This window comes from Lepus europaeus, chromosome 12 (genome assembly GCF_033115175.1).
Source record: "Lepus europaeus isolate LE1 chromosome 12, mLepTim1.pri, whole genome shotgun sequence".
Classification (NCBI taxonomy): domain Eukaryota; kingdom Metazoa; phylum Chordata; class Mammalia; order Lagomorpha; family Leporidae; genus Lepus; species Lepus europaeus.
In genome coordinates this window covers 20,849,813-20,867,914 of record NC_084838.1, presented here as the reverse complement: position 1 = coordinate 20,867,914, position 18,102 = coordinate 20,849,813, and the positions used below count along the sequence as shown (strand labels likewise).

The 18,102-nt window shown below is 47.5% G+C and overlaps 1 protein-coding gene across 5 annotated transcripts in view; it reads left to right on the top strand.

The window, feature by feature from the left end:
* C12H9orf43 (chromosome 12 C9orf43 homolog) overlaps window positions 1-18,102 on the top strand; it is a 34,103-nt gene that overhangs the window by 4,727 nt on the left and 11,274 nt on the right. For all 5 annotated transcript variants that reach the window (XM_062207723.1, XM_062207724.1, XM_062207721.1 and 2 more), the window contains 8 exons: window positions 6,237-6,291; window positions 9,193-9,293; window positions 11,044-11,080; window positions 11,823-11,995; window positions 13,030-13,180; window positions 13,526-13,586; window positions 13,844-13,884; window positions 14,131-14,218. In XM_062207723.1, coding sequence (XP_062063707.1) covers window positions 6,237-6,291; window positions 9,193-9,293; window positions 11,044-11,080; window positions 11,823-11,995; window positions 13,030-13,180; window positions 13,526-13,586; window positions 13,844-13,884; window positions 14,131-14,218 — 707 coding nt within the window. The remainder of the gene's footprint in view (window positions 1-6,236; window positions 6,292-9,192; window positions 9,294-11,043; window positions 11,081-11,822; window positions 11,996-13,029; window positions 13,181-13,525; window positions 13,587-13,843; window positions 13,885-14,130; window positions 14,219-18,102) is intronic.

Sequence of the window (18,102 nt, the reverse complement as noted above, 5' to 3'; positions counted from 1 at the left end):
CGGTGCCCTGACCGGGACTAGAACCTGGTGTGCCGGCGCCGCAAGGCGGAGGATTAGCCTATTGAGCCGTGGCACCAGCCTTTCTTCTGGGGCCACTTTCTTTGGCTTGTAGGTGGCCACCTTCCTGCCATGTCTTCACGTGATCTTTCCTGTGTGCCCATGTCCTCATCTGCTGTTTTTATGAGCACGCCAGTCATGTTGGATTATAGCCTGCCCGTATGATCTCATATTACCCTATTATCTTTTTAGATAAAGACCTGATCTCAGATGGTGTCACATTCTGAGGTATTGGGGGTTGGGACTTCAACAGATGGATGGGGTGGGGACAGGATCTTATCAGTTGATCATCAGAAAGTGGGTGCTTATGTGTGGTCCTCCTTATCTCTTCCACAAATACTGGAAGACTTACTTGTAAGCTCCCCAAAGCAGAAGCCGGAGCTTATCTTTTGGAATCTCTCTCTCTCTCTCTCTTTTTATTTTTGACAGGCAGAGTGGATAGTGAGAGAGAGAGAGAGAGAGAGAGAGAGAGAGAGAGAAAGGTCTTCCTTTTGCCGTTGGTTCACCCTCCAATGGCCACTACGGCCGACGCACCACGCTGATCCGAAGGCAGGAGCCAGCTGCTTCTCCTGGTCTCCCATGGGGTGCAGGGCCCAAGCACTTGGGCCATCCTCCACTGCCTTCCCGGGCCATAGCAGAGAGCTGGCCTGGAAGAGGGGCAACTGGGATAGAATCCGGCGCCCCAACCGGGACTAGAACCCGGTGTGCCGGTGCCGCAAGGCAGAGGATTAGCTTGTTGAGCCACGGCGCCGACCTGTCTTTTGGAATCTCCTACACAGTCTAGGGACCCAGTTAGTGCTTGCTGATATGTATGAAACTAAGGGACGAATATCTGTGGAAAACTTCGACTTTTCGGATTGGAAGACCCTGTTGCTGGAAGTCAGGAGCTCGTGGTGGCCCTTGTGGTGGCTTCTTCACTCCTGTTCCAGACAAGCAGTCCCAAATGTCTCTTGGGTGAGAGAAGTCGAGGAGAGGTCAAGGCTACTTTCAGGTTCTTTGGGTCTTGAACTCTTGGGAAACAGCAGCTTCTACCCGAGGAGACCTGCGATGCCCTTCGCTTGCACCCCCGCCATGGCCATGCCCGCGGTGTGGTGCAGAGCTGTGAGCGAGCACCTCATCCGGGCAGCCCCTGCTCTCCATGTTTTCTTCCCTCAGTGCCTCTTTCTTTGTGCCTCACGTCTTCTCCTCTCGACCCTCCTTCCCTTGTGGGTAGGCTTTCGCAGTGGCTTCTGTATTGGTCTCGCTGCCTTCTCCCTTTCAGCCACCTTATGTGTGACTGACAGATTCGTTTTCCAAAAGTGGTACTTTACTCGTCATCCCTACTGAAGAATACCTAGACCCAGACCTCTCTCTCCTGGAGTTGTGACCCCTGTACTTTCTGGCTCCTCTCGAATCACAAAGTCCTGTCTTCTCCGACACCACCTTTTCCTCTGAGCCAGACTGATTTTCCGATTGTGCTTTTCTGTCCTTGACACTTTGCTATGCGAGGTCCCCACCCCTAAGAGCCCTCCACCCTGGCCTCTGCTTCACCGGGTGCCTGGCAGGCCTGGGAGGCTGTGCAAGATGCTGTCTTCCTGACGGACCTCTTCTCCCATTCCTTCCTTGTTCAGTAGGTCCCAGCCACGCTGCTCTTTCCACTGCTCACGTACTCCACACGTCCCCCCTGCGGGGCTTGTGCACCTGCTGTGGCCCCTGAGTGGAACCACTTTTCCTGGGTCAGGGTTTTTCAGTTCTTGATATTTCAGGCCAGATACTTCTCTGTCTTGTACATCACTGGGTGTTTAGCCACATCCCTGGCTTCTACCCATTGAGTGGCAATGGTACCCCCTTGTGACAATTGTGACAACCTCTAGAAATTGTCAGATGTCCCCTGGGAGGAGAAATTGCCTCTGGTTGAGAAATGTCGCCCTTAGTTCCTTCCGTGGCTAATTCCTTTTTATCTTTCTGATTAAGCTTAAAAGTTGCATTTCCACAGAGATCTTTCTTGAACAGCCTATCTAAAATTTCCCTAAGCCCTCACCCTCATTTAACCTTGCTACTTTTTTCTTTAGTTCTTCTGAGTGGAAATGATTTTTATTGATTTGTTTTTTCTCCCCTAATTAAGGAACCATGTGTATTTTGTTTACTGCTCTGTCCCTGTGCCTTGAATAGCACATGGAATAGAGCAGAAACTCAATAAGCACTTGTGGAATGAATGAACGTGGCCTCCTCCTGTTTCAAGTTTGAGTTTCTTCGTTTACCACTAGTCCTGGGGGCACACCCTTCCAGTCAACCCTGGCGCTTACTGCCCCTAGTGTGCTTACTGATAATTTTATGCCTGTGTTCTTTTGCCCAACTAGATTTTAGGCCCTTTGAAGGCAGGGGGCGCAACATCATTCATTCATCTAATCTCTCATTCAATTCAGAAATATGTTTTAGTGGGGGCCGCTGTGCTGAACCCTGGGAATACAACAATAAACAAGATACAGTCTTTACCCCCGAAGGCAAAGCCTCTTTGGAGAGGCAAAGAAAAATCAGGGAGGGCTGTCTGGTGTATGAGTGTCATGAAAAGACTGAGTGTGCGGAAGCCCAAGGACACTGTCTTCTGGCCCAGTGTCACCTGTGCCTAGCCCTGAAGTTTGGACAGCCCGGTGAAGTAGGGGCTGCAGGGGAGGCTGGCACAAAGGAAATCTGAGCTCTAGGAAGAGCACATGCAAAGGCCTGGAGATATGCGGGCATTCTTCAGGTATCAGGGAAGTAGTTCATTGTGTCTGGGACATAGAGTGGAAATAGAAGAAGGGTCAGAAATGAGGCTTGGAGTAGATAATACGAGTAGAAAGGAGGGGCCTACATCACATAGGACTTTGTAGATCAGGCTGAGAATTGGGTCTTTTACCTTACACCTCTGTGAATTATTGATTCATTAGTATATTTAACACTTTAAAAAATATATTTATTTGTGAGGCAGAGACAGGACTCCGACCTGCTAGTTCACTCCCAGATGCCCACGTTGGGTAGGCCTGGACTGAGACCAAAGCTGGGATCTGGGAATGCAATCTGGGTCTCCCACGTGGGTGGTAGAAACCCAGTTACCTGAGCATTGCTGCTGCCCCATAGGGTCTACATTAGCAGGGAGCTGGAGTCGAGTGCCAGAGGCAGGTTTTGAACCCAGTGCTTTGATATGGGACATAGGCATTGTAACTGGTGTTTTAACTGCTATGCCAGATGTCTTCTCCTAACGTGTTTTTCAAAAAAATAAATAGCAGGCCGGCGCCGTGGCTCACTAGGCTAATCCTCCACCTGTGGTGCCAGCACCCCGGGTTCTAGTCCCGGTCGGGGTGCTGGTTTCTGTCCTGGTTGCTCCTCTTCTAGTCCAGCTCTCTGCTGTGGCCCGGGAAGGCAGTGGAGGATGGCCCAAGTGTTTGGGCCCTGCACCTACATGGGAGACCAGGAGAAGCACCTAGCTCTTGGCTTTGGATCAGTGTGGTGCGCTGGCCACAGCGTGCTGGCCTCAGCGGCCATTGGGGAATGAACCAACGGCAAAAGGAATACCTTTCTCTCTCTCTCACTATCCACCTGCCTGTCAAAAATAAATAAATAAATAGCAACTAACATGAAAATATAAAGAGATGGAATTCTTTTTTTAATTGTGATAGATTGACAAAACAAAAAAATTGAACGTTGTAACCATTTTTATAGAAAGCTTTTATTTAATAAATATAACTTTCCTAAGTACAACTTTTGGATTATAGCGGTTCTTGTCCTCCAACCCCCAAACCATCCCACCTCCTATTCCCTCGTCCATCCCATTCTTCATTAAGATTCATTTTTAATTATCTTTATGTACAGAAGATCAACTCTATACTAAGTAAAGATTTCAACAGTTTGCACCCACACAGCCACACAAAGTATAAAGCACTGTTTTACCATTTTAAATGTGCATTTAAAAATGGCTAGCACTGTGACCCAGAGAGTGAAGCCCTGGACTGCAGCACCAACATCCCATAATGGTGCTGGTTCAAGTCCTCGCTGCTCCACTTCTTCTTTTTTTAAAAGATTTATTTATTTATTTGAAAGGCAGAGTTGCAGAAAGAGAGAGAGAGAGGTCTTTCATCCACTGGTTCCCTCCACAGATGGCAACAACGGCTAAAGCTACGCTGATCCAAAGCCAAGAGCCAAGAGCCTCTCCTGGGTCTCCCACATAGGTGCAGGGACCCAGGCACTTGGGCCTTCTTTTACTGCTTTCCCAGTTCATAGCAGAGATCTGGATCAGAAGTAGAGCATCCAGGACTCAAACCGGCGCCCGTATGGCATGCTAGCATTGCAGGTGGTGCTTTACCCGTTATGCCACAATACCTTGCTCTTCTTCTGATCCAGCTCCCTGCTAATGCGACTGGGAAAGCAGTAAAGAAGCCCAAAGACTTGGGCCCCTCTACCCATGTGGGAGACCTGGAAGAGGCTCCTGGCTCCTGGCTTTGGATCTGCTCAGTTCTGGCTGTTGCAGCCGTTTAGGTAGTGAACCATTAGATACGAGACCTCCCCCAACACTCTCTCTCTGTCTCTGTCTCTACCTCTCTCTGTAACTCTGTCTTTCAAATAAATAAGTCTTAACAAAAAATGTGCAATTCACTGGCATTAAGTACATTCACAATGTTTAGCAGCCATCATCACTATCCATTTCCTAAATTTAAAAATAAAATTCATTCCAGCTCCCTGCCAATGCTCCTGGGAGGACAGCAAGAAGGTGGCCCAAGTCCTTGGGCCCCCACACCTATGTGGGAGACCCAGAAGAAGCTGCTGGCTCCTAGCTTCAGCCTGGCCCAGCCCCGGACATTTTGGCTGTTTAGGGAGCAAATCAGTGGGTGGAAGACCTTTCTTTCTGACTCTCTTTTCTTTCTCTAACTCTACCTTTCAAATAATAAATATTGAAAGTTTATTTATTTACTTGAAAGTGAGAGTTACAGAGAGAGAGGGATAGACAGAGAGAGAGTAGGAGATCTTCCATCTAGGACCGGCGCTGTGGCATAATGGGCCAAGCCTCTTTCTGTGGCACTGACATCCCATATGGCCCCTGCTTCGTGGCCTGGCTGCTTGTCTTCTGATCCAGCTCTCTGCTAATGACCTGGGAAAGCAGTGGAAGATAACCCAAGTGCTTGGGCCCCTATACCCACAGAAAGAAGCTCCTGGCTCTTGGCTTCAGATAAGCCCAGCTCTGGCCTTTGCGGTCATTTGGGGAGTGAACTAGCAGATGGAAGATTTCTCTCTGTATCTCCCTCTCTGTCTCTGTAACTCTGTCTTTCAAATAAATAAATAAATCTTTAATAAAATAAAAGAGAGATCTTCTGTCAGTTGGTTCATTCTTCACATGGCTACAATGGCCAGGCTTGAACCAGACCATAACCAGGAGTCAGGAGCTTAATCCAGGTCTCCCACATTGGTGGCAGGGTCCCAAACACTTGGGCCATCTTCTGCTGATTTTTCCAGGCCATTAGCAGGGAGTGGAGCATCCAGGACGTGAACCAGTGCCCATATGGGATGCCAGCATCATAGGCAGCAGGTTTACCTGTTGAGCTGCAATGCCAGCCCCCAAAGGTATTTTGTAAAAGACTATTCCAAAGGGAGAGAGAGAAAGAGAGAGAGAGAGAGAGAGAGAGAGAGAGATCGATCTGCTGTCTGGTGCGTCACTACCCAAATGCCTGTGTCAGCAAGGGGCCAGGTTAGGCTGAAGCCAGGATCTGGGAACTCAATCCAGATCTTCTCTCTTGTGTGGCAGGGACCCAACTACTTGCGGCATCACCTGCTGCCTCCAAGGCTGTTCGTTAGCAGGAAGCTGGAATAGAGCGTGGAGCCAGGGTTCCAGTTTAGACATTCCCATATGGGATGTGGGTGTCGCAAGCAGCAGCTGCACCACTCTGCCAGCTCCCTGCCCCCAAAGGTGCTTTTGTTGGTGGTGAGGCAGCTGTGTAACGGAGAGGTGGAAGCTGTGAATGTCGGCCGTGAAGTGTTTCCAATGTGCAACGTCCGCTAGTGACTGTTTGGGGTAAAACAAAGCCTAAGGAGATGGTGAGACCCTACGTTCGTTTGGCAGATAGTAAGCCTGAAGGTTTCTGTCGATAAATAGGATTTTCCTCCCAGCACTAACTGTCATCCCAGCACGTCTTTCGTGTCTCTGTTTCATGTTGGGAACTCGTACTTTTCAGGCCACAGAAGGGTTTACCTGACGATTTGAGCAGCCTTACTGAGAGACCTCCCAAAGTAAGTCACAGATTTGAAAAAAGCTATGTTTTCTCTTTTCCAGTGCGAATAAAATGCTCATATTTTGTCTTCATTTAACGTTTTTCCTCAGGAAGACTATAATCTGAATAATAAAGATGGTAATAGCTATCTAACAGTGGGTTGCTAATATAGGAAGGCTCTGCATGACTTTATGTGCTGTATTTTCAGGAATCTCAGCACAAGTAGGATTTATTTGTGGAAGTTTTGTATGGGTGAGGATTTTATCTCTGTTCTGCACAGAGTGTATTCAGCTCCTTAGTAAACAGCTGGGATGTCGGACCTAAGTGGGCCTTCGGGTGATCTAGCCTGATGACTTTTAAACTTATTAAGTTATTGCCATGATAAGAGATAGATTCTGCAACCAGAATACTATGGAATAATGCTTAACCTAACTATGGTAACCTCTGATATTTTCTGTCTTATTCTGTTTTATCCTGTTTCATTTTGAAACAGTGTGTGCTCTGATTCACAAATTTGATTTATTACCTATGAACAAGTCTGAAGATCATTACCATGGTCATTCTCATACATCTTGCGGGTGAGGAAACTGAACCCCACGCATAGGAAATAATTTGCTAAAGCACAGAGGCTGGTGTGTGGTAGAGTTAAACTAGAACTTTTGGGAAAAAACCTTCCTACATACCTACTGTAAAGAGAAATTTACTCTTCTTTGCAGTCCTATTGGATACCTTTTATTTTTTTCATGCGGTGCTTCACTGCTCAGTGTGACTACTAGATGGTTGATGGGTTTGAATGGATGTATTTGATATCTTCAGAAAAAGAAGATTAAACTTTTTTTTTTAAGATTTATTTATTTATTTAAAAGTCAGAATTACACAGGGAGAGGAGAGGCAGAGAGAGAGAGAGAAGTCCTCCATCGATGGTTCACTCCCCAAATGGCCACAACAGCCAGATCCGAAGCCACGAGCCAGGAGCCTCCTCCAGGTCTCCCACATGGGTGCAGGGGCCCAAGGAGTTGGACCATCTTCCACTGGTTTCCCAGGCCACAGCAGAGAGCTAGATTGGAAGTGGAGCAGCCGGGTCTTGAACCAGCACCCATATGGGATGCTGGTGCTTCTGGCCAGGGTGTTAACCCTCTGTGCCACAGCTCTGGCCCCAACTATTTTTAAGCTAATTGTTTGAGTAGATAAAACACAAACGTGATTCTAAATTCAAACGGCATAAAAAGGGAGCTGGCATGTGGCATAGCGAGTAAAGCCACCTGAAATGCCTGCGTCCCATTGGGTGCCAGTTCAAGTCCTGGCTGCTCCACTTCTAGTCCAGCTCCCTGCTTTGGCCTGGCCCAATACTGGCTGTTGTAGCCACCTGAATGGAAGATTTCTTTCAGTGGGTGAAAGATCTCTTTCTCTCTCTGTAACTCTGACTTTCAAATAAATAAGTAAGTAAATAAATCTTTTTTTTTTTTAATAGGCATAGAAGGAGTTCCAATGAAAGGGAGTCTCCCAGTTCCTCCTTATTCCCCCCAAGTCAGTGAGTTCTTTTTCACAAGGACAAACTCGCTCTTATTATTCTTTTTGTTGTTGTTAAACTATTTATTTATTTGAGGCAGAGCTACAGACAGAGAGTGGGAGAGACAGAGAGAAAGCTCTTCCATCTACTGGTTCACTCCCCAAATGGCTGCAATGGGCTGATCCAAAGCCAGGAGTGAGGAGCTTCTTCTGGGTCTCCCATGTAGGTGGCAGGGGCCTAAGCCCTTGGGCCACCTTCCACTGCTTTCCCAGGCCATCAGCAGATAGCTGGATCAGAAGAGGAGCAGCCAAGAACTTGAACTGGCATCCATATGGAATGCTGGCGCCATAGGCAGAGGCTTAACTTATGCCACAGCACTGGCCTCTATTATTATTCTTGTAAACGCTCTTCTCTTCTCTTCTCTTCTCTTCTCTTCTCTTCTCTTCTCTTCTCTTCTTTTCCTTTTCCTTTTCCTTTTCCTTTTCCTTTTCCTTTTCTGAAAAGCAGAGGCACAGACAGGCAGAGAGAGATGTTCCGTTTCCTGATTTACTCCCCAAAATGCTGGCAACAGCCAGGGCTGTCAGGCTGAAGCCAGGGACCTAGAGCTCAATCCAGGTCTCCCACATGGATAGCAGGGACTTAAGCACTTGAGCTATTACATACCGCCTCTCAGGATGCAATTAGGAGGAAGCTGGATTGGAAGTGGAGGAATCAAACTGGGACCATGCACTACCATATAGGACGATACAGGATGTGAATGCTCCATCTGTGACTTAACCACTGTGCCTAACACTCACCCTCATCTTATTTTTAAAGGTTGTTTAGCTTTGTCTTATCAAGAATATGGACTAGATAGCTGATCACAAGCTTTCTTTGATCATTAGTGCTCTACAATCCCAAATAGCTCAATGTGAGAAAGCATAACACTTTAACTTTTATATAGATGTTTATAATGTAAATGGGGTATAAAATAGAACACTTGCTTCTATCTCCACCAGTTCTCCCCCTGTTCTTGAACTATCAGTTGTATTACTTAAAGGGGATCTAAGTCTTTGGAGTGGAGTAGTAGAAGGAACAGTGTTGCCATAGGTAAGCCCCAAAGTATGCTCATATGAGATGAGGTTGGGAGTTGCTAAATACCACCCAGTGTCACAAGGAAGCCAAGAAGATTATTCACCTATTACTACTCACTCCTGTAGACTGCCTATGTTGATATCTGATGAAATAGTTTGTTTTTGGGGCAGAGTATTATGAACATATTTTGGTGTTGAGAAGCCTCTTTTTTACTGTCTTCTGAGCCACTAAAATATTTGCTTAATATGATAATACTCATACAATAGTCAGTGGTACTGACTACTATTAGGAGCCTGGCACCACAAGCCATATGTAAGATTTATATCTTTCTCTTAGCTTTCAGTGTTGAATTTGAATGAGACAGAAATTCCCTCCTCTAAAGACATTAGAAATATGGTTGTGGTCTGGATCCCAGAAGAACAGGAGAAGCCTGTGAGGTGAGTATCACGTCTAGAACTTGGGAACTGTTGACCTTTCTACTGTACAAACCCCTGCCCTCCTCTTCAGGCCTCCTTTTTGTGGTCTCTCTTTAGCTCTCGTATTGCAAGTAGGAGACCAAGCAGAGCTCTCGGTCTCTTGCATCTGCATCTTGCTGCACTGGAATTCTGTTTTAATGCACTTTGATATTCATGCTGGGACTTTATCAATTTTACATGGCAATAAATAGAGGATAAAGCTCAATTTATTTGTGAGGTTCAATTAAGAAAGCAGTGCTATTAATTTTCCATATTAGTCTTCAGAAACTAGTGAAGCATTTCTCAGCAAAGCACATGATATCTGATCTTAACCCCGAGACCTTGTACAGTGGTACAAAATGAATAACGTATAGGACTTGTACGCAAAGCAGTGTGTGACAAAGACCATTTGGTGAAGGCCAGAAGGCTTGCTAGCATTGACAGCCATGGGGAGCGAGTTTGCTGCTTTTGTGGTTGTGGATGGCTTCCAGATTCTTACTGCTCAGAGGTGATGAGACTTCAGAATTTCTTTGTCATTGGCCATCTTGCCAATGTCAACCTCAAGAGTTTCTTTTTATTTCATTTTCATCATTTCCAAATGATCCTATAAATGTGAATTTTTATGTATAGATATGTGATGTAAACAAACAAACAAAAACTCCTAAGGATTTATTTCCTTTCATTCAGAAGAAGCCCAGAGATGGGTAGGCCAGGGCTAGTGTGTCAGCTCCATGAGGTAGTCAGAAGCCAGGATGCCTTCTGGTTTTCTGGGCCATCCCCTTTAGTCTGTGGCTTCCAGCTTCAAGGTGCTTCATAGGTACCTTTAAGGTCTAAGTTGGCTGCTAATGCACCAGGTATTATATCAATTTCTAGGCAAGAAGGAGGCAAAAAGGACAGAGTAAAATGTACTTCTTGAACATTTCCTCTTTGCCAAGCAGTGAGCACCCACTGGAAAACCAGATAGATTTGGTCCCTGTCCCTCCTAGAGCTATATGGGGGGTGAAAGGGAGTCAGACAATACGAACATAATCACACTTAAGTGTATAATTCCTAATTTGAATTCATGCCATGAAAGTGAATTACTTGATTATCTGAGAGAATGGTGATAGTAAGGTATTTTTTTAAAAAAATTTATTTATTTGAGAAGCAGAGTGATATAGAGGGAAACAGAGAGAGAGGAAAAAAGGAAAGGAGGGAGGGAGAGAGGGAGAAGAAGAGAAGGAGGAAAGGTTGGGGGAGGTAGAGAGAGAGAGAGAGAGAGAGAGATATGTTTCATCTGTTGGTTCACTCCCCACATGGCTGCAACAGCAAGGGCTGGGTCAGGCTGAAGCCAGCAACCAGAAACTCCATCCTGATCTCCCACATGGGTGGTAAGGACTCTGGTAGTTGAGCCATTGTCTGCTGCTTCCCAGGTGTGTCATCAGGGAGCTGGATTAGAAGCAGAGTAGCTGAGACTTGAACCAACACTCTGATGTATGATGTGAGTGTCCCAAGTGGCGGCTTAATCTGCCACACCACAATGCCTGCTCCCCCCTTGCCATGGTGTCTTTTTAAAGGTAAGTCCCTGGCAGCAGATACTGCTGGACCCCTAGAAGCCATCTTTGAGTACTGATGAGGGAGAGAATCTTCACCATCACCATTCACAGGTATCCTTGGTTCTTTTACTTAAGATGTCTAGGGATAAGGGTTGCTCTGTTTCAGTCCAGCTGAAAAAATGCCTTTTCCCCCCCAGCCAGCATGAGAAAAAGAAAAGAAAGAAATCGACAGTGGTGAGTTCAATATTTTGTGCAAACCTTTATGATATTACTCTGTAGGATTTATTTTTGTGTTCCTCTCAGGTCACCCCAGCCCCTGCCCTTAGCCTCTTCCTTAATGAACAAAATCTGCAAAAGACAACCCTCCTTTTAGAATAATTACCCAACCACTTGCTATTCAGAGACTCCTTTTCCCTGTGTCACCTGCTGGGGAGCTGAAGAGTACTTTGAAGAGATGATAGGATAATCGTTGAGTGTTCAGGGGGGTACTTTTTGGTCAATTTCCAGTGCGGTGGAGTAGAATTTCAGTGGACCAAGAGTAAGACCTGTGCTTCTAATTCTGATTCTACTGTTTATGGGTAAACATGGCCTGGGGGGAGTCACAGGGCTCTAGGACTGCTGGGCCCATGGGAGTAGTATCTATTCCATTTCATTTGTTGCTGAATCCTCATCCCTAGCTCTGTGCTTGGCACATAGAAAATAAATTTCCACTCAGTTTGTTGAATGAATAAATGAAATAGCTAGAAAAACAAAACAACACAACTAACTCTTGGATGATCTCAATACAACAATAGGGTCGGGGTCCTAGAGGGAAAAATGTGGTAGTCCTCTGTGCAGAGGAGGTGGGGATGGCTGGTGCTGACCTGGAAACCGAGTTTCACATATCGAGGTTGTGTGGGGAGGCTGGAGTGTTAAGGGGAAGAAAAAGGTTTGAAGAGAGTGCTTTGCACAGTTCTTTCCATGATTGCTCTTCCAGAAAAACAAGTTGTCTCTGGGTCTGCCTGGAAGGCAGCACACAAGAGCACGGTTGAGAGCGCCGGCGATAACTGTGCCCCCCGCTTCTCCAGTCCATTTGTTTGAGCAGTTCAGTTCGGAATCCATGCCTGTGTGGGCCCACGTTGACATGTTACCTCCGGATCTGCTGGCCGAGTAAGTATCCCTTAGGCCTGTGGGACAGCCTGAGTGCCGGCTGTTGGTTAATGCTGGGAAGGGTCTAAGCAGTGCACTCTTTTCCAGCAAGTAGCAGGCAGAGCGAAAGACTGTCGCAGTACTTAGTTACGGAATTCCTAGACTGTCCAACAGGCAGCGGTGACAAGAGTTAACCATCAGGGCCTGCACTGTGGTGTAGTGGGCTGAGCCTCCACCTGCAGTGCCGGCCTCCCATATGGGCACCGGTTCTAGTCTTGCATGTTCCTCTTCTGACCCAGCTCTCTGCTATGGCCAGAGAAAGCAGAAGATGGCTGAAGTACTTGGACCCTTGCACCTGTGTGGGAGACCTGGTAGAAGCTTTCTTTGTATCAGCCCAGCTCTGGCCACTGCAGCAATTTGGGGAGTGAACCAGTGGATGGAAAACCTTTCTCTGTCCCTCCCTCTCTCTGTCTGTAACTCTACCTCTCAAATAAATATATATATATTTTTATTAAAAAAAGAGTAACCATCACCATTTACCAAGCACTTGCTGCCAGCCAGGCTCTGTGCCTAGCACTGTACACACACTCTCGTGTTAGTCTCCATTGGCGGGAAAGGCACTATTGCTCTCTTCTTCTATTGTGGGTGAGTGGGAGGCAGAATGGAGTTTGGAGTGAGATGACCTTTGAATTTTTGTTGAAACGTAACCAGCTTGTGAATTTGCTGGATATATTTAGCCTGTGTAAGCTTCATTTTCCTCATTTGCAAAGTAGAGATAAGAATACCCATGCTCAGGGGGTTGTAAGGCTGGAGTGATACAAAGTGCATGAGGCTGGCATGGGAACTTAGTGCAGCCTGGGCCATCGGAGTTGCATGCGTAAGGCGTCCCGGTGAGCAACTGCTGGTGCAGGCCTTTGGGCTGAAAGTGGAAGTTCCTTCAAACATGGACCTTCAGACCTTTCATGCAAACATTCCGTCAAACATTTCATCACTCTCTCCTCAGTCACACACTCTGAGAAGAGGTGTTGCTGACTGGCTCTGGCTATCCCCATCAGCCTTTTCCCAGATGGAGGGAGAGACATGCCTTGCCCGGAGTTGAAGATCCAGCTGGCCATGGTGAAGAAGACTCTTCCCCTGGAAAAGGACCGGCCCGACAGTGCGCTTTCTTCTAAGATGTTTCTGACTGCCCACCGCCTCACCCTGCAGGTAAGGGCTGGGAGCCGCCCAGGAAGAGGCCTGCGTGAGGAAGAGCCGGCTTTGTGTCCCTTATTTCTCTTCTGCCCTTACGCTCTGCACGCAGGCCCCGCAGGAGGTGGACTCTACGGAGGTGAAGGCCAATGTATGGGGAGAGTTTGAGGAGAGCTCTGTTGGTGATTCCTCCGCACTTCAGTCCCCACGCTTTTTCCTCCCTTCTGTAGGCCCTGGTACAATGCTGCAAAACACCAGTTGTCAAATAGCCTTGTTGATTAGAGAATAAATGCGTTGAGGGATACTCTTGGGAAAAAGGGAAACTCTACAGCTGAGCTTTTCTTAAATTCTTTTTCCCTCCAGAGACCAGCGCTGCGACATCCTGAGCATTGGAAGAAGTTACAATACAGCCTAAAGATAGAAGGTAGATTTGCTGCTGACTCTTCCCCCTTCAGCCCACGCTGCGCATACTTTAACTTGGCCCCAGTTTACTTACATGTGTGGCCACAGTCAGGGCCCCAGGTGGAGAACTCAGGAAACTCCAGTTTCAGGAAGTAGCTGCCTCAGGCTTGGTCCTGACCAGGGAGAGTCACCATTGTGGGGCAGGTCACAGCAGGCAGCCCGGCAGGAGGATGGGGCCTGTCTGTGGGAAGAGAATTGAGCTGGCTCTCTGGTCACCAGGTCTCAGGAAACAGCAGTGGTGGCAGCAGCAACAGAGGAAGGTGAAGACGCCTACTAAGAAACAGTAGGGTGATAGTGAGAGGATGCCTGGGCCCCGCTGGGACTGGAAGAAGCCGGTGCAGCCTGCAATGGGAAGGGATGTGTGAGGGGGGCTTCTCTCTGTCTTGTGTGGCTGTGGACACAGAGTTCCTGTCTGCTTGTAGATGTTCTTTCTTGCTGTCTCCTTTTGAAAAAGTTTACTTCACTTCCAGAAGTCCCAATTTGGTTCCTTCTCTTGTGAGTTTCAGGGGGCTAAAAAGAAAGCCAAAGGCGGTGCAGAGAGGCAGAACGTGTCTCGTCAACGTTCGGTTAACATCGTCTGTGACTCTCTCTGTGGTAAGGAGAACATGTGCTTGGTCGGGAGGGATGGAATCCCCGAATGTAGCTGAGGACAGGGAAAATCCAGCATGCTTTTGCCTTTGTCAGGCCCTCAGAGTTCTTGGAATGCTTCAGCCTGGCTGATCTAATTCGTATTGTTTGTCCATCAAATACTTGGCAAGCCAGCTGGGCCAGATGTCTGCTTTGCCTGGGGATTTGAGAGATGACCATGAGCACGAGTCCGTTATTTTTGCCTCTGGTCGTACCTTAGAAAAGACAGGGCTTTGAGGATCAGGCCATGAGCAAGTCCAGGTTCCTGAGGAGATGCCCGTGAGGATCCACTGGCCAAGGAGGGAGGAAAGAGCAGGGGCACCTCGCTAGGGCCTCAGAAGACTCCTAAGAAAGCAGAGTCCCTGGGCCCTGCTGCTTCCCCACCATGGCGAGGGAGTCGCTGGGGCCTCGGGTGGTGTCAGCACACTGTCCAGGGTGGTGTCAGCACGCTGTCCAGCGCCGTGAGGAAGCAGGCAGCCACCTCTTGGCAGGCAGGCCTTTCTCTTTCGTGTTTGTGCCAGAGATGAGAATGACTGTCTCGCTTTTCTGGAGCCCTTCTTGTTTCTGCGCTGACAGATACACTGACCTTGACCCTCTGACATTTGTCAGCTTGAGCACAGGATGGGAGGGAGGGAGAGTGCAGAGAGGAAGAAAGATCCTCTGAGACCTTGCGAGATTATCCCGCTCTCCTCAGACTGGACACTGCTGGCTTTAATGTGAGGGCAGCTGGGTGATCATCAGCATTCCCCCTCTGCTCCTGGGGCTCTGGGAGGGCTCAGGTGAGCTGTTCCTGAGAAGGACGCTGCGCCTTACTTTGCTGCCCCTCCTGCTGAGCTCCGAAACCAACGGTGCCCTCCAACCTGAGGACGTCGGGAGATCTCCGACCTTCCCGAGGGAGGGGCCAGGATCAGGGCTGTGGCCCACAGTGGGAGGAGACGTGTCCAGGATTGGCAGCCCCTCCAGGTGATCACTGCTGCTCCCCTGAATGCCATTCCAGTGCCTTTTATACTTCTTCTTCTTCTTCTTCCTCTTCCTCTTCCTCTTCCTCTTCTTCTTCCTCTTCTTCTTCTTCTCCTTCTCCTTCTCCTTCTCCTTCTCCTTCTTCTCCTTCTCCTTCTCCTTCTCCTTCTCCTCCTTCTTCTCCTTCTCCTCCTTCTCCTTCTCCTCCTTCTCCTTCTCCTCCTTCTCCTTCTCCTCCTTCTCCTTCTCCTCCTTCTCCTTCTCCTTCTCCTTCTCCTCCTTCTCCTCCTTCTCCTTCTCCTCCTTCTCCTCCTTCTCCTCCTTCTCCTTCTCCTTCTTCTCCTTCTCCTTCTCCTCCTTCTCCTCCTTCTCCTCCTCCTTCTTCTCCTTCTCCTTCTCCTTCTCCTTCTTCTTTTCAGGCAGAGTAGATAGAGAGACAGAGGGAAAAGTCTTCCTTTTGCTGTTGGTTCACCCTCCAATGGCTGCTGCGGCTGGCGCGCTGCGGCCGGCGCACCGCGCTGATCCAAAGGCAGGAGCCAGGTGCTTCTCCTGGTCTCCCATGTGGGTGCAGGGCCCAAGTACTTGGGCCATCCTCCACTGCACTCCCTGGCCACAGCAGAGAGCTGGCCTGGAAGAGGGGCAACCGGGACAGAATCCGGTGCCCTGACCGGGACTAGAACCCAGGGTGCCGGCGCCGCAAGGTGGAGGATTAGCCTATTGAGCCACTGCGCTGGCCTTATACCCCTTCTTGATACCTCCAGTAGGAGCTGTTTTGCTTGGGTGACTGGGGAGCTCCTTGAGTTATTTTCTTAGGGCAGTGGCCTGTCCTCACTGAGTTGAGAAAGGTCTGATAGAAGAGATGATTCTTGTACTGAAACTTTTTTTGAAAGATATTTTATTTTATTTGAAAGGCAGAGATACAGAGGGAGAGAGAAGGAGAGACAGAGAGCTTCCATCCTCTGATCCATTCCCCAGTGGCCACCACAGCTGCAGCTGGGCCAGGCCAAAGCCAGGAGCCAGGAGCTTCTTCCAGGTCTCCCATGTAGGTGCAGGCACTCAAGCACTTGGGCTATCCTGTACTGTTTTCCCAAGTGTATTAGCAGGGAGCTGGATCGGAAGTGGAGCAACCAGGACTCAAACCGGTGCACGTATGGGATGCCAGCACTGCAGATGGCAGTTTAGCCTTCTTTTTTTTTTTTTTTTTAAAAAAGCTTTTATTTAATGAATGCAAATTTCATAGGTACAACTTTAGGAATATAGTGGTTCTTCCCCCCATACCAACCCTCCCACCTCCACTCCCATCCCACTTTCTACTCCCTCTCCCATCCCATTCTTCATTAAAATTTGTTTTTAATTAACTTTATATACAGAAGACCAGCTCTATACTTAGTAAATATTTCAACAGTTTGTACTCCCCCCCCCAAAATGTATAAAGTACTGTTTGAGAACAAGTTTTGCAGTTAATCCTCATAATACAACTCATTAAGGACAGAGGTCCTGCATGGGGAATAAGTACACAGTGACTCTTTGTTAATTTAACAATTAACACTCTTATTTATGATGTCAATGTTCACCCAAGGCTCTTGCCATGAGCTGCTAAGGCTATGGAAGCCTTTTGAGTCCACAGACTCCATCAGTATTTAGACAAGGCCATAAGCAAAGTGGAAATTCTCTCCTCCCTTCAGAGAAAAGTACATCCTTCTTTGATGGCCCCTTCTTTCCACTGGGATCTCACTTACAGAGATCCTTCATGTAGGATTTTTTTTTTTTTTTTTTTTTTCTGCTGTGTCTTGGCTTTCCATGCCTGAAATGCTGTCATGGGCTTATCAGCCAGTCCGGAGTGCCTTAAGCTGCCTCTGAGGTAAGAGTGCTATTTAGGGCATTCCATGAGTCTGCTGTGTGGACTGCTTCCCATGTTGAAACATTCTCTCCTTTTAAATTCCATTTTTATTACCAAACATTGGGTCTTATTTATGTGATCCCTTTGACAGTTAATCCTATCTGTATGATCAGTTTCTTACTTAATATGATCACTTTAACGTGTAAGATGGCATTAGTACCACCCAGCTTAATGGGATTTGGAGTTGCATGGCAAGTTTTTTTTTTTTTTTTGACAGGCTGAGTGGATAGTGAGAGAGAGAGAGAGACAGAGAGAAAGGTCTCCTTTTGCCGTTGGTTCACCCTCCAATGGCCGCCGCTGTAGGTGCGCTGCGGCCGGCGCACCGCGCTGATCCAAAGGCAGGAGCCAGGTGCTTCTCCTGGTCTCCCATGGGGTGCAGGGCCCAAGGACTTGGGCCATCCTCCACTGCACTCCTGGGCCACAGCAGAGAGCTGGCCTGGAAGAGGGGCAACCGGGACAGGATCGGTGCCCCGACCGGGACTAGAACCCGGTGTGCCGGCGCCGCAAGGCGGAGGATTAGCCTAGTGAGCTGCGGCGCTGGCTGCATGGCAAGTTTTTAGCTTTACCCTTAGGGGTAAGTCCATGGGAATGTGTGCCAAACTATATAGCTCCTCCCTCTCTTATTCCCACTCTTTTTTTTTTAAACTGGGATCTATTTTCAATTGACTTTATACACCTATGATTAATTCTATGTTAAGTAAAGAGTTCAACCAATGGTGTTAAATAATAAATAAATAAAAATAATTTAAAAATAAAATAAATTAACAAACTGTTCCTTGACAGTCAAGACAAGGGTTATTCAAGTCATTGCTTCTCATAGTGTCAGTTTCACTTCTACAGGTTTCCTTTTAGGTGCTCTGTTAGTTGTCACAGATCAAGGAGGATATATGGTATTTTTCCCTTTCAGACTGGCTTATTTCACTAAGTATGATGTTTTTCAGATTCATCCATTTTTTTTAAATGACTCGATTTCATTTTTTTTTTTTTTTTT